This window comes from Anopheles maculipalpis, chromosome X (assembly GCF_943734695.1).
Source record: "Anopheles maculipalpis chromosome X, idAnoMacuDA_375_x, whole genome shotgun sequence".
In the NCBI taxonomy this organism is placed as follows: Eukaryota; Metazoa; Arthropoda; class Insecta; order Diptera; family Culicidae; genus Anopheles; species Anopheles maculipalpis.
Window position 1 is genome coordinate 20,071,377 of NC_064870.1, and position 21,744 is coordinate 20,093,120.

Here is a 21,744-nt window from a genome sequence, read left to right on the forward strand (position 1 = left end):
TTGAGAGGCATCCGCGACCAAATGCAACTGCATGCGTGAGGCATGTCGAAGCTAAATGAATCGCGGAATGCGTATCTTACAAAGAGATAGTACTGTGGAATACAATTTAGTCCACTCTTCTTGAAGGTCCGATAGGTGCTCACTGTCCCAATCCAATGCGATAACGTTCTCCTTGATGGACCACAGCTTCTGCACAAATATTTTAGCAAAAACTATTGTCGGACTCGGCAATCCGCGCATATCAAAGATCCTAGCGATATACGATAATATCATTCGCTTTGTTAATGACGATGCAACAGGCGGTAGTTCAACACGAAATTAAATCGTATCTTCGGGTAGTTCCTAAATCAGGACCAAGGTTGAAACAAATGGCGCTTTGTTCCATTCATGTGATGTTTGCAACGCCAGATCTTCCTGAGGTATTCCGTCGAGCGTCTTATGAATGTATGATCCCTTTTTCTTCAGCAAGAACCTAGCTGATTTCAAAATCGCTGTAATTTGCTTCTGTGTATCGATTGCTTCTAATTCATCTATTTATCTTTTTGCTTTTTGTTCGTGCTGCATGGGTTTAACAAATTTAATAGTTAGGCTAAGAATCGGAGAGGAAACACGCAGACGAAAGCGGAATAGGGATACAGGGATGGAAAAATCAAATAAATGATAAGAATCATTAAAGGCCGTAAGCGCTCGTATGCAAGGGCCATTTTGGCCATGGCGTGTACTACGAGACGGGATAAGGAGAGGTGGTCTGTCTCGAAGACAACGGGAGGGAGCATATTATGGAATCAAGGATAAATGCGCAGGAGCATCGAGGTCATTGGAGAGGAGAGCAGCGATGGAATAGGAGCGGGAGTGAGAGTATCGCGTTCTTATCGGTTCAAGCCCAAGTACGAGGGCTGACAATAAAGTAAGGTCTCCAATTTTTTTTTCATAGAAAATTACATTTATTTACAAAAAGAGATACACCACCACCAGCGATACAGACCTTAGTTTATTGTCAGCCCTCGTAGTTGATAACGATGGGTATAAGAGGGGACCACTTCCGTGTAGCCAGTTACTGTTAAGCAACGAACAGCAAACCTAACCCCCTAATTAGAATGCACTAATTCTAATAGTTCGTCTGCTCCTGTCAACAGGTCATCTACATAGAAATCGTTAAGGTTTCGCCGCGCAAGGAAACTGCTCCTGATGATCGTACGCAATTTGTTGTAACGTTCGTGTTGCCAATACAGTTCTTGCTGAACTACAGGACCAACCAGCAATGAGTCGTTCAACGAATAGCCCGACTTAGTCTTGCACTACGCATCAAAGACCACACGAACCTTTGTGGATGTGCTCGATGTCTTTACAACAGCATGATGCGGTAAGTAGTAATGTGGTCATGTCTCATTGATTGACTCCGTGAGTCGTATTATATGGCTTAACCTTTCGGACTCTAGCATGAATGATGAATACGCTTCTCTCATTGCAGGATTACTCTTCAGTCACCTTTCCATAGCCAGAAGACGACGATCTGCTATCTGTTTTAAAGCTCCTAAAATTAAATTAGGATTAGATTTGTGTGGCAAGCTTACGACATACCTTCCAGAATTATTTCCAATAGTAGTGGTCGTGAAATAATTTTCCCATATGTCTTCTTCGACAAATAAATGGGGATCGTCGAAAATGGTTTCAGTCTCCTGGAAACGTGCCATAATTGTCTCCAATGGATCGCTTCTTGCAATATGACACATACGATAGGGTTGAGAAGACTGCACTGCATTTTCTGCTATAACCCATCCAAATTGGGATTCCACTAGCCACGGCCGACATGCGCCCAGTGATAAAAACGTATGAAGCTTCCAAAATGCTTCACCATCGATTACGACATGATCCGCAAGCATCAGATTCGACACATTTCACGAAGAGACATTGATCGGTGAAGTAGGAATGTACGCAGATGGTATATCTAACATAAGAATCTCCATCGGTATATCGAATTGTAGGTCCTTGGATCGAGCATTCGCGATGATTGAACCCTTCATTTGTTGTACTGCTTTCCAGATGTCGGCGATAGAAACGTTCACTTTAGTACGAGATTTCCATGGTTTACGACCCAGGAAATTCGAAATGAAGTATGTCATCGAACCCGTATCAAGAAGCGTTCTTGTTTCGTGCTTCATTCCACAATCATCAACGAGGTAAACTAGTACAGTCTCTAGGAACACCAATGCATCGCCTGCTTGAGCTGCCAGCGTGACTTTTGCTTGCGATATTTGATGAAGTAAACTGTGAAGACGTTTATGGCAAGACCGACAAAAGCAATCTGATCATTTATTTATCATTTATCATCGTTTATCCCACTTGATGGGAGCTGCTTAGGCATTTCCAGCATAAACGCTCTTGTGATGTTCCGATGTTAACACATGATGTTCCGAACACTCCGATAGAGGCGTATCCCAAGTGTTGACCGGTTCTTGTAGTTACTTTTTTGCTTTTACTACCGAAAGAAAATGTAACCTCCGCCAGTAGTCGCGAATTAGCATCCGTGTGTTGTCGTATCGCTTAAGCAGTAAAGCCCAAGTTACTGCCTAATTTTAGGTTGTTAACGCCACTTGCTCGAAGGGTACAGCCGTTTCGGCCTTCAATGAAGAAAAAAGATACTGCTTTGAAATGACTGATAGCTCTGGCGAAGTGTCGATCATTGCTACAAAACGATCGCGGTACGACAACCACTTTGTCGAATCCCCAACGAACGTTGGAAGTTTGATTTCTGTTAACCGACGATAGGGTGCGTTTGGCCGTCCAAACGCGAACGTTGAATTTGCCAAAAATAACGATACGTTAAGCGGGTTGGCTTCCCTATTTTGATACTTCCTGAAGAAAAAGATCAACCTTCGACACCGCTCTTCCATATCGATCCTGTCGATCGATGAATGCGGCGCAAAAGTCCTGCCTGAGCAGCTCCAGCCCCACGAAAGCCTCTGGAATTCGGCTTACGGCGTCGTTGCTGAAGGACTGCTTAAACCTTTCCAGCAATTTAATGTTCTCCAACGCGATTAGTGTTATATGCTGAGCAGCTTTGAGTTTAAAAGAGTTTTGACACTTTTAAACTAGTGTTCGAAGGGATTCCGAGACGCCCTTTCCGTTCAGAGGTGATCGACTTTATTGTCGATACGCTTAAAACCGGAGTGGTCGTCACGAGAATTCAAATGTGCACGCCGACGCCAATCGTTTAAGTTGAGACGGAAACGATGCAACATTAGGAGCTGATCGGGGCATAGCACCAGGGAAGCATCTCTTGACCGACGACGGAACTAAAAGAAGAGCGAGGAGAATGTGATATCTGTATTGCAAAGCAAAGGAAGAGAAAGCGTGCTGTTAGTTTGGATACAAAATGGTGACGAAAATTATCCGTTTATTCTTACAGTACAAGCTTTGACAGTCTTGACAAACAGGGTTCTTCAGTTCACAATTTGCAGGGTGTTCTGTTTGTACTTTAACAGGAACATCATATCCGCTGCCAATTCTGCTGGAGGACGGTGCAATGGAAATGCGGCTGCACGAGCTTCCACCGTATGTCACGGAAGCAGAAATAGCAGCTACGGTGTCTTGTATCGGTAAAATCATTTCGATCACGGTCCGAACGAAGTACGGTCCTCATCGCGGTAAAGATCATCCTTAGATCACCGACACTCCAAATCGGACCAAATATTACCATCGGGGACAAGTGCACCACTATAACCTGCAATGGGCTAAATCCGTACTGCCGGTACTGTCTAATGCTCGAATACTGGTATGAGATGCATGCAGAGCAAGCACAGCTCGGCTAAGTAAGGCACAACGTATGCCGGAGAGACAGAAGCAACAGCAACAGCACTCAACAACACCACACCACCGAAGGCTCCATCAAAAACGCTAAAAGTTGCGGCTGCTCCCCACGTCAGCAATGCCGTAGCACCGAGGGCTCCGACAGCGACACCGAAGGCTCCCACTGAATCACTGAAGGCTCCGAGTGTGACACCGAAGGCTCTGACCATAACACCTAAGGCTTCGACGGTGGCACCGATGAAACCGAGCAGCGTATCGGCAGCATCGACATCAACAGCCTTTTCCAAGGTTGAACGCTGAAGAAGAACCTCGTTGCCTTTTTTTGAAGTGAACGTTATAGTGAATCCATCGTTTTCAGGAAAAGGGAAGACAAAACTAATCTCATCAGTGCAGTAAAGTGAAGTGAAGTTAAGTGGTTCGGAACTAAAAATCAAAGATTTACTTACTAAAAAATATTAGTGAATAGAGAGAAAAAGAGGTGTACGAGTAAGAGGAAGAAGTGAAAGGCATGGGGATCTTGAACCCAGGAGGGGGCATTCACCTCGATAACTTTTACAAGCAACTGGAGTTTATAGAACCTAAGCGAAAAATAGGAGAAAAAATGAAAACGATGTCTAATGGGAGGGAGATATTTGAGGAAGAAATTTTCCCAATCATGGAATCGACCACCCCAAATAGAAACCTTAGTAATGTTAACCCATTCTTGATGACAAAGGTCATTGGTAGCGCAATAAAAGTTGCTAACAAAAGGCAGTCCAAAAATGTTGGTGCGATAAAAAAACGTAAAGAGGTAAAATTTGTATCATGTGGTGACGCACATAAAACTCCTAACAAGAACTGTCCGGTCCTTTTGAACGAGATGGAGATCAGCAAGATAAAAACCGAAGGAAAATTACTTATGGAGAAGCCAGAAGGTTAAGAAGAAGACAATGCCCAACAGCATGTGCTGTTGTGTATACATTTGGATGTATACACAACATAAATCACATACGCACACAAAGCAAAAAATAATATCACCACAACCAACCACCTAGCTGCAGATCAGATAACTAACTCTCAGCAAAGAACAATACTACCACCACCAGAAATAACAGCGCAACCCACAGAAATCCAATCCGAAATACCAAAAATAATTATTCCAACCAAGACAACAACCTCACCAAGTACCTGTAACACACAGAAAGTATACAGAAATTATGACATAGATACCATATCAGACGAATCCTTTAGGTCAGAGGATTTGATATACATAGAGGAAATAACCGAGTCACACCATACCATATCGAACAACAAGACCACAAATGACATGTGTGTGTGTCACAAATAAACCATCAGTAGATAACCAAATGTACAACTCGACCCTCTGTAAAAGAGAGTAGTGTATCTCTCAGCATCTACTATTCCACTACCTTCCTTTTCAATATTTTACAAGCTAACATTCAAGAATTTAAAAATAACAAAGAAGAAATCCGAGAAATAATGTTAAAGGAAAATGTAGATGTAGCTTGTCTGCAAGAAACGTGGCTACCTCAGGAGAACTCGGCTGGCGCAAAAATACCACAACATCACATTATATCTCATACAGGAACGATGGCTACGGCGGATCTATGAACTCATCATTAGAAGGCATCATTGTTCACGTGACCAACTCAAGTGATTTTAAAACTGTGCTTGAGACTCTGAAGCAAAGCCAAATCAATTTCTTCACCCACCAGTTGCCCGAAGATCGGACAACTAAAATTATTCTTTTTGGACTTCCGCAAATGTCTGTGGACGAAATAATTCCGGCACTAGCCGAGTACAAAATATTCCCCACCGCCGTGAAGAAGATGCAAATTCACAAAAAGCGAGCGAGCGATGATGACTAGGTAATGTACTTGCTTCACACTTGGCACTAAAGCAAGTCCGCTATGCTAACCACCACCGAGTGTACTTCGAGTACTACTCAGACAAGAGCGACCCAATCCAGTGCAGAAATTGCTAGCAATATGGGCATGGTGAAACCAATTGTTTCCGCACACCTGTGTGTGTGAAATGTTCCGAGCCACATGCGTCGAACGAGTGTCCGCTCAGTAAAACCAGTACAAATCCGGATGGCAAAATAGCTCAGGCAAAACTACAATGCGCAAACTGTCGCGATCACCACACTGCCAACTTCAGCGGGTGTCCTGCTCGTAAAGTGACCAAGCCAATACCTAGAACGACACAACGACCGACCTTTCAGCTAGCCGGCGAGCATTTCCTTCACTAGCACAGGTTAGTCACATGCGTAAAACCAACATATGCAATGTTAGCCTCGCTGGCAAGCTTAAAAACGACCAGCACAAAGGAGTAAATTTCAAAGATATTGACCTATCCGAAATTGGTATGATAGTAGAAGATGTCTTCGCCCACCTTTCTACGTGTAGGTCAAAAAAGGCCTTATCTCAGTGATAGTAAAAATCACCGCAAAATACTGCTTCCACCATGAAAAATATTTCGCATTGGAATGCTAACGGCATCACTAACAACCAAATAGAATATTATAACTACTTGCTAAAGGAAAACCTTAAAATATCAGCATTATGTGAAACCTTCCTAAACCCACACATCCGTTTTTCTCATGCGAATTTGTAGTTCATAGAGCAGGTAGAACTGCAGGCGAAAAAGGTGGGGTAGCTATAATCATATCAAAAGAAATATGCCACGAAGTATTCAGCCTTCCTATACTGAAAAAACTTGAAGCGATAGGTATCTCAATAACGTCATGGCTTGGTAAATTAAACATAATTTCTATTTATAACCCCGGTTCAAATACCGATTGCGATAGTTTCAGATATGACATTAAAACTCTATGCAACCTCCGAAGTAGTTTTATTAATTGTGGAACTTTCAATGCCAGGCATAATTTATGGAACTGCGCAAGAACGTACAGGATGGAAAATAATCTTTTGAGAAAGTTCAAAGAGGAAATTTTTCATTCTCAAAGTACAACATATTATCCACACGATGCAAAACGATCCCCATATATACTTGATCTTGTACTAACAAATAATTTCCACGATTTAACCTCACTGCACACAGTCACCAACTTTGCCCAATCATCTACCGGTTGTTTTTTAAATAAAAACTTCTAAAGCTAATGTTCGAAATCGGCAATTAATTCCCGATTATTCTCTTGCAAATTGGTATGGTTTAAAAAAATTCATAGATGAAAAGATTAACGTAACTACGCTTAACTTAAGCGATATAAACTATGCTTCTCAAATCGACGCTATGTTTAAGTATTTCACTAGTTTGATGAACAAAGCGCATAGTCTATTTGTCCCACTAAAGACACCTGGCCATTATAAGGTTATTCTTCCAGACTGTATGTTAGCAAAAATTATAATAAGAAACATAGTTAGAAGAAAATGACAAACAGACAGAAGAAACCATCTGCTCAAATTGCTCTATAATAAATTATATAACGAAATAAAAAACGAGATCAAATCAAATGAAATCTTTTCGAAACAGATCTTGGGGGAAAAACTGGAAGGATATGAAGAAAAATAAAGACAAGAACAGAATTTGGAAATTTGTTAAAATCATGAAATCTGAATCAAACTCTATACCTAACTCTATAATAAAACCTATTCGACTGATAAAGAAAAATGTCAAGCATTAAAAACAAGTTTTGAAAAGGCTCACAATATTACGAATAATCAAAAGGGTTCAACAGATTCTGAGGTTTTTTACACTATTGAAAACTTTAAATTATGTCAAAACTTTGCAAACAACACCGAATAAACACTTTTCTGTAAACCCAAGGAAATTCGAACCCTGATTTCGAAACTTAGAGCCAAAAAATCAACCGGTTTTGATCAGATCAACAATCGTTTGTTAAAACATCTTTCTATGAAAGCTTTAATTTATTTAGCGTTTATATTTAACAGTTGCCATGAAATAAGTTATTTTCCGGCAAACTTGGAAAAGAGCATAAATAATTTCAAATGCAAAACTCAATAAGTATTGCAGTAATCCAACGAATTATAGACAAATAAGTCTGCTGAGCTGCATGGCAATGATTTTTGAGAAGCTTATCGAAAAACGCTCAAACACTCATGTACACACCTATAATTTAATTCCGAAATATCAATTTGGATTCCAAAAAGGCTTGTCAACTACGGATGCGGATGATTTTGTTATTAGCTCCTCCGCTCGCAAACCCGCAACTATTATAACTTAAACCTTGGAATTAAGAAATATGTTGCCTATTGCAGCGCGTGGAAGCTTAAAATCAACGAAAACAAAACAGAATCGATAGAACGCTAGTCGAAGGAAAACACCTAACAAAAATCTCAAAATAAACAACTCGGAGATTGCATGGAGTAACAGTTTAAAATATCTAGGAGTTTATTTAGACAAAATATTGATACTTAACAATCACATTGAGCAAAAACTCATTAACGGGGAAAAGGTTATGAAATCACTTTACTGTTTTATAAACAAAAACTTAAAGTTAAACTCAAAGAATCAGTTATTACTTAACAAAGCAATAATCTGACCCATCGTTCTATACGCGTCACCCGTATGGGAAAGCTGTGCTCTGTCACACAAAAAGAAATTGCAAGTACTGCAAAATAAATGTATAAAACAAATTCTCAACCTACCCCCGTAGCATAACACAGTATTTATCACTAAGCGAGAGGACGGTTTGCGATATCTTCAAAGACCTTTCGTGTTGCACGTTTGATATTCAGTTTGCAACTACTTTTTTCTGTCCGGTTACATAGTTCATTCAGTTCATTTTCCTATTTCCCTACGGCTTACATCGTGCGTCAAATTTATACTATTAGCTCCTAGCGTTGTCCAGTATCGTTTTGTAATTCAAAATTCAAACATGAATTTTATGAAACCTTTCATGCAACCTAATTCCAACAACAGTTGATATTCATAGAATTTCAAATTTGCCAAGCGTTGCTGATTTTATCAGAAACTGCAAGTGTAAATATAATTTAAGAAGGATTAACCTTATGCTAAGGCAAAGGACTGCACAAGCGTAAATTATTATTTCATCTATTATCTTCCTTTTTGCTCTAAGCAAACTTTTTTTTTTCTATTTCTTTAGTGTAAGGTAAGATTTCCGTAGCATAAAATAGTTTTAATTGTGATTTGTTAGTTATAAATACGTTTTTCTAAGATAGGTAAAGTCTAGGTTATACTTAAAAAATATCAGTAACTGGGTATTTTTTCGATATTTCCCAAAGGTGAAAATCTCAAAAATGTACAACTGTATACCGCATCAAATGGCTTCGCCCAACACAGTTTTCAAATGTATTGAGTTAAGGTACATAGTTGTGAGATACGAGGATGCCAGAACCAATGGCAAACATATAATGCGAAATGAAATCCTTCAATAAAATACTATACTATACTATACTATACCATCCATCGGTCGGTGAAACTTCTTCAATATGGTACCCGACCCTTCACGCATCGTACTCAGTCATACATTCATTCATTCATTCATCCATTCATCCATCATCATTCAAACAAGCGCGGTACAACACATATAAGACAGACAAACAGTGGGAGTAGAGGAGGGAGTGGGATCACACTAATAATCCGTTAGCACGACAAAGAAGAAGATTGTTCTCAGGTAGACCTCGTCGCAGTCTCCCAGCAGGTCCCGAATCGGAATGTTTGGCAACTTTCCAATGCCCTGGACTGCGTCTAACAAGGCGGATCGAGCAGCCTCGTATTCCACACAAGACCATAGAAGATGATCTATGTCGTGGTATCCGAGGTCGCAGCCACATATTTTGGATTCGACCTGTCCTATACGCGTAATGATTAGAACTGAGCCTAGACATCATTCGAATGAAAAATCCGAAATGTTTGTTCGGTTGGAATGTTATCGCGTTTATAGAAATTTGTGCTGGACGCTTTGGTGAATGGAAAAAGTGTCTACTTCGAGATGTCTACTGGTTCAGCATGTACAGTGTCTACTAGTTCAGCGGTCAGTATTATCAGTGATGCGTTTATGCGTTTTAGATTGAGCAATAATAAGACGTAGAATGTTCGGATGGTTTGTTATGCATGTGCTGTTACTGCTGCTCCTCTGTGTGATGTTGCTGCCACTTCCCCGCGTGCTATTGCTGCCGCTTCCCCGTGTCGTGATGCTGTCTTATAGGCTATATTGAAAAGCTTCCCGAATTTGTTCGATTGTTCCAATGTGCATGCACACCTGCTCTGAATGAAATCGCGCGGGGATAAGATTTACGTATTCTACAAACAGACTGTGAATCCAAGCCTGGTGATGGACAAGCATCCCTTACCTACGGAGAATGAGATGTTAGCTTCACTTGCTGCAGAACAGATATTTAGCGATATCATATCTCATCCAGGCATTTCCAAAACTGGAAGAGTGAGACTCTCACATTGTCGACTCATCGTGGATTTAATCGTCCGAACGGACTGATGTACGGCGTGACATCAGCTGCTGCTCTTTGGCAAAGTTAAATTGAAGCTTTACTTAAAGGAATGCAGAGGGTAAGTGTTTTCTAAAACCATATTAAGATAACAGTGGAAAACGATGAGGTACTTTTAAATCGACTACGATTCTCACTCGACTTGACGATTGCGGAAAACGTGAATATGTGTGACGAAATATTTAGCATGTTTAGTATACCATCTGTGCTAGTGAGCGGTCATGGGTTACAAATCACAGCAGCGGTGTTCACTCGATTTTTCCGAATGAATGCCATGCCATTGCACAAAATGAAAGCGCCGTACCATCCTGCTACAAGCGGCCACAAGCTGAGCGATACGTTCAAACCTTAAAGCTTGGAACATCAACTGAAAGCTTGGAAGTGTGCTTTGAATTCTCAGCTGAATTGTGAAACATTATTCTTACATACTGGAAAATGATCCACTAATCTACCAGTAAATCGCCATCAATGCTCGTATTCGGAAGACAAATTGGATCGAGACTCGTTTTGCTACTACCTAAGAATGACACGAATGACACATAGCAAAGTGGATATTGTCGTACATAAGAGACAACATATTGTACAACATAAGAAGGAAGTTTGAAATCGTTAAGAAAAGCAGGCGATCTTCGATTATGCACGAGTCTGGGAGCGTCATATCGAACATATCGTCAGCGTGTGTGCTAATTTAGGAGAAGCATCTATTATAGTGCTGAATACGGTCTGGCCGTCATTACGAAATAAAAAAAAAAATCTATTAAAGCACCCTGCGATGAGAAGTTCAACGCCCAATTCGAGCCAAAAACTCTTCAAAGAGTTACTCCTGCTACAACTGCGAACCCAAACAAGAAAACTACTGATACGAGTTTGGTGGAGCTGCCATGATACTTCTGCGATGACGACAACGATGCCTGTTACTGATGCGACGTCTCGATCGATACGTCAAATCGACCAACCGTTTCGAAAGGTGTACCAAGTCTGCGACGCATCAACCGTGTTAGTAAAACTCTCATTAGATTGAATTTTTAATATTTTTCGCTCCTTACAACAGAAGCTATTTTTAAAAAGGAGAGAAATGTCATAGCTTACTGGTTGGTATAATCTTATCAGAAGGACGGATAACAGATGTCAGAAAGAGAGTACGTTTGACGTTAGACGTTTCCGGTGTCGGGACAAAAACGCGTCAGGAATAGCATAGCAAGATGGAAATAAAATGCGCTTTGTATCATCATATAATTATGAGCAGGAATAGAAGTTAACAACAGGGGCTTCGAGCTCGGTAGAAAGGACGAGCTCGATGTCTTCCTTTGCCAGCTCTCGTGTAGTACGCAGTACTTCAAACAGCTCATATGTTTAAGTTCAGTTAGGGTATTAAAGTTAAGGTTTATTTAGCTGTAATGTAGTGGTAAGTTAGAACAATAAAATAAATGTATGATTATATACTCCAGCGATAAAAAGAATTGGATATCCTTCCGGTCATAAAAAGCATTTTCTGTCCTTACCTTTGATATCAAATGTTGAGCTGATTAGCGTTTTCATTCCATTCTAATCCTTTTTTAGCTACGATAGTATTAAAATGAATGAATGTTATTTTCCTATGAACCAACCAATTACAGAAGCATAATCGATTTATTTCTTGTTTTCTTCGTTGCAGTATGTTCTATATGAGTTGCTTTACTCACATGAGTTTCTGATTTTACAAATTATTAAAACAAATTTAAAGTAAGTATAGGGAGTGTAAATCTTCTATACATTTTAATTGTTTTTGAATTTCCTTTCACTTTTTGAACTATATAGGCGAAAATTATCAATCAAGAATCAACACTTCTGTTTAAAGATTCACCATAACGAAATCCTTCTTGTGCCCTTGTTTACTTCTTTTCTTTATTATAAGCTAAGTGAGGGTCATTCTTTGTCTTATATCAATGTCGACTGAAAATTTGAGACAAAATATTGATTTATTATGAACATAACACGCTTTTGCATACAATACACAATCATTTCTAAGGAAAAACCAAACATCTGTCGGTTTTTCCAAGATTTTTGTTTATATTAATGGTATGTCTCTATTGTAAGTTTCAGTCCATATTTAGGGAATAATAAGTGTTGTTATAAAAATGGTTTCTTTCCACTCGTAAAACTATAGCTTTGTTATAATACTGATGCAATTTCCCAGAGAACGTACAACATTCATACTATCCAATTACTTAATTGATCACATTGTAGTAATAGCTAGTTTTTGTAACTACTCATCTCAATACGATGTTTACAGTGAAATTGGGTTTAACTTTAGCTTACACATCGTTTTATTTACATCTCTCGCATAATTATCGTTTTAAAATATAGCAACTTAGGCAGCTGCTATGTTAGATGAGCAATCAAATGATATTCACATTGCTTCCAATAATATTAGATTACCTATGAACATTATGTTCAATACTAGCTTAGATTTGTACAATATTCCTCTTCCCATACGAATGATAAAATTTATGATTAGATTGCTCTCTTAAGTTGAAATTACACGTGGTAGTAACATCAAATTGTTATGAACTAAAATTTTGTGACAAAAATTAAACAGCTTTTTTGTATTTTATTCTCATTTTTCCAAACAATCGGTATTTACGTTTCATTCCATTTCGATATAAAAGAAAATTTGAATACAAATATAAATATAGCTTTCTTATTTTTACTCCATTCTATTTGTTACAAAAAAAAATGGTTCTCTGATAAGTGATTCTTGTTATACAGGGGAAGAAGGGTGGGGGAGGGGGGGGGGGGTTCAACCACATGCTGATTTTATTTGTGAATTGCATATAACATCTTTGCGAAGGCATTTTTCACCATCATTTCGTTTCCGTTGAGATAATTTTCGCTGTTATCTAGTGATTTTAACCACTGTCAAATGGAGGGAGTGATTTGCATTCAACTCTAGCATTTCTCAAACCACACGAAAAAATAACCTTAATTATTTTTTAGTCATGACAATACGGCACTGGACCGTCATTATTAATTATAAATATTTTTTAGTCAAGCAGAAATTGTTGTATAAAAAATGAAAATAGTCATAACTGCATTAATAATTTATATGTAAATGGTTTGAGAAAATTTTATCCAAATATTTTTCCATCGTCTGATTAGAAACTGTTTTCACTTGTATGATGTATTGCATCCGTATGGCGCGAGAAACACTGAGAAACCCGCTCGATTATACAGTTGCTACGAAATGGTTCAAGTTGTAATCGTCGCTGGGCACCTTAACATCTTTTAATGATTCGCACAGTTCGGATCGATATCTGAAACCGACACCGATGATCAAGAACGCAGAGGAATATGCGTGAGCGAATAAGGACTGAGTGCCTTTGCTAGAACGGCTCGCGTCCGGATATAAACCATCAACCGATCTTAAGGTGTCTTCCGACATCGGAAGGTTTTGCAATCTGTCAAATCACATTCTTCACTGTACCACTGTATTCCTATGATGGTGAAAAATGCCATTACGCAAACTAAAATTGAAGTTCACATATTAAAATAGCCTGTAAACCGCTGTATTATGTACGCTATATGTAGTACCATTTTGTAGCATTTCTTAAAAAATCTCACTAGCAATACGGTCAGGCCATTCCTCAAGAATAAAAAACAAAAATCACACTTGTAAAAAAACAATAAATTGAGGCTGTTAAAAATGCTATGATAACAAAAAACTACTTAAGTTGAATAATTTTACAGACAAATTAAGAAAATGAATTTCTATTTGATCATTCATTTTCGCCTCCGAATACATAAGATTGTTTGTAATACAGTGACGCACAACAGTTTAAGACACCCTTTTAGATGCTATTTTACGTACCGTAAAAATGAGATTGTTAAGAAATTGTTCAACAAATCGAGCTAGTTTTGTGAGTAAAGTTAAGTTAACCTTTTGGAGAAAACGTCCCTCTCATTGAATAAATCATTAAATCGATTTCGGTCTCTTTTTCTATTCTGATGGAGAAATAATACCATTCTTACTATAAAAAGCTACCATTCATTCGTTCATCAATTTTAAAATCGAAAGAATTTTTTATGCATAATCATGTAACATTTTACGCTAGAATTGGTCACTTCTGATAATAAAAACTTAGCTTTTTAAGGTGTAGGAAATTTCAAACTATTTTCAGGTTTTTAATTCTAACGCAATAATTTATGAACTTATGGACGAAGCAAATTTGGCTAAGATAGTTCACAAATTGATGAACACTCTACCAAATTTTGGTTAAGTTTTATTTAGTAAAAGTATCGAAAGCAGTAGTTTTAAAATCAGATATGCAAGAGGTCTTAATCTATTGCCCGTCTCTGTATCTATTCCTAAACAAAATGTAAAACACACCATTTTTATCTTTTAAGTACTTGAAACTAATTCAAAATTAAAGCATATTGTGTAATTTTCGTTCCGATGAGTATTTTGTTTTGACGATTTTTGAAATTGTTTTGAGAACGAAAAATGTGTGGTAATTCTAATAGCGTGAACGATGTATTGAATAAACGTACAGTGTTTCGAAGTTCGGAAATTCAAACATTTTAAACAACTTTGGCGCTATCCCAAGTGTTTTAAGCATGTCAATCCATAACAAAGAGAAAACCTTTCTGCACTAAAAAATACTGACTGTACAAAAATTAGTCATACTCATTCGAACACTACAACGTTCTTCATCATTTTGCTATGTTTAACGATTCACACTGGTGCTGAAACAACAGCATCGCCGGCCTTCGCACGGCAGGGCCGGGTCGTCAAATCCCACCCGGGATGTTCCCCCATCGTTCGCTCACTATGCAACTACGTGGTATCAGGAAGTCTAGTAAGGGGCGGTCCACAAATTATGTAACGCTCATGTAAAATCGGGATTTTCCGACTCTCTGCTGTAAGTTGTAAATTTTTGACTCTTACAAGGAGATATGATACAAAAAACGATGGGACATTGGACATAGGATAAATAAAATTGATTATTATGAAATAATATAACAATTTTGGAGTATTCACCATAAGTAAAACAAACATAAGTGTACCGAAATGTTGTTCCATATAACATTCTGTTACGTAACACAAAGTGGACCCTCCCCCCTCCCCCATCGAGCGTGATGTAATGTATGGACGCACCCTAATTCAGGCTGCCGTGACCGAGAAGATCGTTAGGACAAAAATAAGAAGAAGAAGAACACACAATAAAAGATTCCATTGCTTAAGTAAGCAATACATTTGAATTTTGTTTTTTAAACTATCAGTCAGAATATTTGTTGCTGTGGAATTTTTCGACGAACGTGTTTTAATGTAATTTAAACTAAACCGGCACAAATCCAAAACAACCTCCTAAACGGGCACTGTTTTAGGATGGGAGTATATTGTTGGATCAGGTGAATTGAAAGAAGTAATTTAAAATATGCGGGTTTAAATCGCATCTTCACACGGCAAGATCGAGGTTTAAGTCCCATTCGGACGGAAGTCTTTTCCTTCTTTACTTGACGACCTTCTAAGATCACGCCGGACATCGAATGACTTACTATATACCACTCCCGATATACCACGTAGTTGGATAGTTAGTCCTCACTACGGGAGAACGGTCCGAATGGGATTTGAACCCTGGTCCAGCGGTGTGAAAACCGGCGCTGCTGTCGGCTCTACCATTGCCCCTTTTAGCCTCAATATCAGCAAGTCTATTATGCCAATCGATGGCTGGTGTGGCCTAAACCAGCATAGACAATGAGTGATAAAAAGTGGGTAGCCCCAGATTGAGGTCCAAATTTAGATGTGGTGTCTTCAATGCAATTTGAAAATCAAATTAAAATTTTACCACGTCACTACATTTAAAAAGTAATTGGGGATTCATTAAAAAATGTCGATTTTTTGAACAAAAGCGATGCGGAACTGTTAAGGGTGCTTTCTAATATGTTCAGTTTTCTCAGAGACCTCGCTTATGCACCGTATCGCTTATTCACCCTAACGGACTAAGTTAACCACAGTGTTGATGGTTTGAGTTGGGAAGGCAAAAGTGACTTTAAACTTGTTTTAGACCATGAGCACTTCATACTTGAATATTTTCGTCCTCGTCTTCGCTATCGGGTGGGTTACTCTCCGATTGTCCTGGTGGACTTCCTGGATTAAGCATTGGGCTAGGACTCTGTCTAGTTTGGCTACTCAGACTGTGGTTACTACTGCTCGTAAGAGAATTGACATTACTAATATCAAGTTGACTACTTCCTTCTCGCCCTTGGTTTAATCCACCGCTTGGGGCTTGGTGATGTTGTTGAAGCACTGATGGTCCGGTCTGTTGCCCGTTACCAGCTTGATAGTAGCTGCTTAGAGTTGAGAGTGAATTGGAGGCAGATAAATGAGGAAATGGACCACTAGGACCCGGGATGGAGTTAAGCGTTCCAATAGCGGGAACGCCAGGATAAATACGATAGGGAAGTGGTTTTTGCAGCGCTGCTGCTGCTGCTGCATGTCTATAGTATGCATCAACCGCACTTTGTGGAGTTCCAGGAGGCCCAGAAGGGGTGGGATAAGGCCATCCACCAATGTAAGGAGGTCCACCATATAACCGTTGAAAAGCTGCGTAGTTGCCTGCTTCTGCTAGTAATTCTAACCCCACAGCAGTTTGTCTCTTCCATTTAGTTCTGAAATTAAAAAAAAAAAAACAATAAAGGTTATTCTTTTTTTAAAGTTAAAGTTTAGATTTTTAACATGCTTGATCCTACATACATCCTCCTTATCCTACATGTTGTTTAATAACGGAAATATCAAGGGCGATTATTTAAAAAAAATTGTATTGCAAAGAGTCAACACTAATGGACGGGGTCGACGAAATTTCTACTAGGAAGCTGCCAAAAGCTTTAGTAGCTACTCCCCGACGGAACCTACACTACACGTAGTGTAGGTTCCTGAAGATGTAGTAATGTCCTAGATCGAAAAGTTCATCCCCAAATACGGGAAATTCATACCGATATTTGGGAATGTACATAAGGAGCACGGTGGACGCTATCCTGCCGACGAGAACCAGGCACTACAGAACCGCGCAAACCATTAACAAGCGATAACGATTAACGTAAAAAAGGAAGATTTTTTTTTAAAGAAGGCATTGAGACATACGGCTATATACGCCTCTTACGTAACGCTAATGCAACCTCCCTTCCCATAATTTCACTGAATTACAACTTTTTGGATAAAATGTCAGGTTGTTTAAAACAACCTGACCTGGTTTTGTCAATAGCTAATGCTACGAAAATGATTGGTCAAGTGGTGGAAGCGACAGCGGCACCGGTCTTTACACGATAGGAAGTTGCAATTTTTTACTGCAACAAAAGCATATGATATTATTAAATATCATATGCTATTAAATATAGCTATATGCCGGGTATTAAACTCTGTTTTTTCCCCCTTTTTATGGTTGCAATTTTTAATTCATTTTGCTACATTTTACTCGATGAAATGTCAAGTTCGTAAGCTCAGTTTCCGATCAGTTGAGGAAAATAAACAGAGTTTGACACAGCTCTTGGGTTGACAAATGGAAGCTCGAACTCTAATTTCGCTAGCTTAAGAATATATAGGCGGTGCACCAAGGAAAAAAAAGTTGAATTACTGCTCGACTGTTTGGCAGAAACCGGTTAAAATTTTCTTAACTTTCAGACTGAAGCTATGATAGACCTATTTTTTTTTAAATTGTGTTATTCACTATTGAAGAAAGCAGCGAGACCTTCAATCCTGTACCTGATTTTCACTATTAATTTTGCAATTGAAGTATTGAAACCCTCAGAGTATCCTTAAAATCATTTAGCTACTTTTTTCATAAAAATTGTTTATTATTGTTTGAGTGGGGTCTATCTTGCGCCTATAAGTCTATAGGTTTTACAAAGAACATTTAAGGATATTTTCATCAATCACATTGTTATTTCAGCAATACGGCCAGGCCGTCCCTTATGAATAAAAAAAAAAAAAAAAAAAAAAAACACATTGTTATTTCCAACAATGTGGATGATGAGGTTTGCAAACAAACGTAGGATAGGAATCCTCTTACTTATGCTGATGTGACTTAAAATAGGTAAGAGGAGGGAAGGGAAGCTGAGGTTGTGGTTTGGAACAATGGCTTCCATAGCCTGCAACAGTATGCTCCAAGCACTAGACACCCTAGAGCACAGGGCAAACTTGTGCTCGAGAGTCTATGGCTGGTAGCAGAATGAGCAGGCTGAAGGAGACCGATTCATCCTGTCGAGCAGCAGTCCGTGTGGCACCTTGTTGTGCACCAGCAGATACAGTATCGAGCTTTAGTCGGATGAAAGTCTGTAGCTGGTGACGTTTTTCAAAATCCATTGCCAGTCCGTGGTGGGTGACTCCATAGCTACTTTGGTGTCTGGAGGTCTGTCGACCATTTGCCGCTAACTTTTGGTTGAGACAGTAGGTACCGGATGGTATGCGAGCTGCTGGATTATCACCCAAAGGCATGGATACGTTGTGGCAATGGAGCCTATATTTGGGGGATTCCCTGCACAATCTATGTGCTGAGCCCCGATTTTCAGGCAACCTTACTCCGCAACGTACCGATTCACCAGCAACGCTGTTGTGGTAATGACGGGAATGTGAAGATTGAGTCCACCTCCACTGCGTTGGAGAGTCAATAGAGTCAATGGGATTCGAAAACCCTCCAGATCCTTCCCACAGGTAAGATCGCACAGTGTTGGAGGCCAAATCTATGTCCATCGATCGTACGCCACAAACCGATGCAACAAATCAAAGCTTGGACAAAAAGAAGGTGTTCAAAAGTATCACCTTCTGCGCCAATTTGAGGTCTTTGATTCGGTGCATCGTGATTAAGTGATGGAACTGTGCGATAACGTTTTCCAAGTTTAACTCCATGGACTCCTGTATATTCTCCTCCTGGCAAGCAGGAGCAATCTTTCTGTTTCCTACGGTGCAGCCTCGGAACATGCAGCGAGATGATTGCAAGGCAGAATAAAACGAATCATCCATTCGACCGACCGAACCACCCATCGTGTTTTTACTCACGCAAATAAAACTCCTAAGGGAAACCATTAGGAGCAGGAGACTTTCGCGGCGCAGATTTTTTAATTACATCGAGGATTTCATCAGGTGTAATCTTAACATGATTGAGATTATCATTATATAATTATCATTGGTATCACATTCCTTTGGAATTATTCGGCTGCAGGTTAACGTGTCCTCTGTTGGCAAGTCATCGTCCGAGTACAGTTGTGTGTAGTATGGTTGGATGTGTTGTCTAATGTCTCCTTCTTGTTTAATGTCTCTGTCATCTTCAGACAAAAGTTTGTCAATTACGGTACGAGTTCACCTGCATACCTCTTTCGATTCGATCGATTCGTTCTTATCTTTCTGATGAATGAACGGGTCCGGCATATTAAAATTAGGAATGACGATTCTTCCGCACGCGGTTCATGGCGGCGACAGTTCTATGCACTGATGACTATTTGTGCTGACGTCCAGTCTAGGTTTGTGAATGTATTCGTCAGTACATGGAATTGACAACGCACTGACTACCACCGAAAATGTTATTTTCATTATCTGTAAAAGATCCGCAGCTCACTGAGCTTACTAAAATTACTTTTTCAACAATGCATGAATATTTCACATCAATCAAGATAATTTTTTCAAGTCATATTGAACCACTGTCAAATGGAGCGGTGTAATGTAGTTTTAATAATTGTTTTCATTTGTATACAGCTATCTGAACTTTATTAAAAAATCATGTGCTATATCCTACCCACTACGACCAATTAATTGAGCTTTTCATCTATTGCAGCCAAAGCACCTGACCTTGGTCAGCAAATCTACATCGTTTATTTCTTCTTCTTCTTCTTCTTCTTGTTGGTTTTTCAGTCTACAGCTTTTCATATTATTTGCAATGTCCTGGCATCCAACATGTTTCTGTGTTATGCTAACGATTTCAAGATATTTATTCGTCCTTTTCTATTAACAATTGTAACTATCTACCGACTTATCTTGACAATTTTTGTATGTAGAGTTCACCGAATGACCTATCGCTTTGCAATGAGAAATGCTTTGTTTTAACTTATAGCCGTTCCAGATCATATTTTATTATTACTTATGACGGCATGTCGCCGTATGGCCAGGCCGTTCCAGATCTCCTCTCTTATTCACTTATTTAAAACATGGGACTTCTTTGAGCCGTACACACTGTATAAAAGATCTTGGCGTTTGGTGTCACTATCAATTGAACTTTGACGAACAACATCCTGCTACCGTGACCAAAGCCTACAAATCTTTAAGAATGATACGCAGAATAGCATCCGCTGAGCTGCTGAGCCTGTAGTCGGTTGAATCCCGTCGAATTACCGCCCAAACATCATTCATCCTAACCCACAATAGCGATGTTCCTTCTCTCTGCTGTCGGGTTAAACGCCCCAAATCGAGCACTTGGATCCCGATATTCCTTGGCAATAGAGTCGCGTTGCACGGCTGCTGGATGTAATGATTCTTTCCAACGTTACTAACATATCTTTAACGAGAATGCACATTTGTTCGATTTCTTTATACCTCTATCGGTCTTTCGTCATCGCCTTCGTTACTCCATTCTCCACTGCTAGGTACATTATCCACATTTCCTATCTTCGTAAAAAATCTGGCCAAAATCTTAGCAATTAAGTATTATTTTTAACAGGGAAATTCAAATGATAGCGTGCGGCTGAAATGCGTTCAAAAATTGTTTAGTCGTTCCGCGGTTTGACAGAACCGTTTAGGTACAAAAAAAAGAAAACGCAGTGCGTACAGTTTTACCAAACTTATAAAATGTATATTTATATATATTATATTCTTGTGAATTTTATGTATTGCAAATATTATCAAAATAGCAATTTGTGTTAATTTGTGGTGCATGCAGTTATAATTAACATAAAAAAGCTTGTTTACATTTTCCACTCTTCAACTTGCTCTTCCTGTAAGCCATGGGCGGACTAATAAATGAAATAAAACAACTAAAATAAACAACTTAATAAACTAAAGTGAAGTATGTGAAACCAACAACGTGAGTAGCCAATTACAAATACCCGAATAGGGCGAGTGACTATATAATTCGAATCTCGTCCACGGCATGTTTTAGCTGGTGAACACAAAATAATAATAGTATATCCAAGTCCACTTCATTTTCGTAGCTACGGTGTGCACATTTCATCGTAAGTGTCGTGACAATAAAAATGCCAGAGAAAAATGCACATTACACTTATTTGGTGAGTAAAATTGGCTCAGACATTGCTGGCGCTCTCTCAATGAAAAGATACAGTTTATTAAGAATAGTTTTTTTTTCGGCAAGGTGGCCCCCTTTAAGATAACGCACGGTGTCGCACATTTCCAAAAAAAAAACGTTACTTGGCATTTGCGAGCTTTTTGCGGTGGGGTGAGGTGTTAGTTAGGGCTGTTAGGTGATATGTGAATAATAAAGAATGTTTCTGACATGAATAATAT

At 39.1% G+C, this 21,744-nt stretch overlaps 2 protein-coding genes across 2 annotated transcripts in view; both read right to left on the bottom strand.

The window, feature by feature from the left end:
* Nucleotides 1–11,082: 11,082 nt before the first annotated feature.
* LOC126559692 (surfeit locus protein 4 homolog) overlaps nucleotides 11,083–21,744 on the bottom strand; it is a 464,744-nt gene continuing 454,082 nt past the window's right edge. The window contains exon 4 of the mRNA XM_050215888.1: nucleotides 11,083–11,094. The gene's annotated coding sequence lies outside the window, so the exon portion shown is untranslated. The remainder of the gene's footprint in view (nucleotides 11,095–21,744) is intronic.
* Nucleotides 16,263–21,744, bottom strand: part of LOC126557573 (homeobox protein B-H1) — a 54,702-nt gene continuing 49,220 nt past the window's right edge. The window contains exon 3 of the mRNA XM_050213389.1: nucleotides 16,263–16,910. Within this exon, the coding sequence (XP_050069346.1) occupies nucleotides 16,319–16,910 (592 nt within the window). The 3' untranslated portion in view covers nucleotides 16,263–16,318. The remainder of the gene's footprint in view (nucleotides 16,911–21,744) is intronic.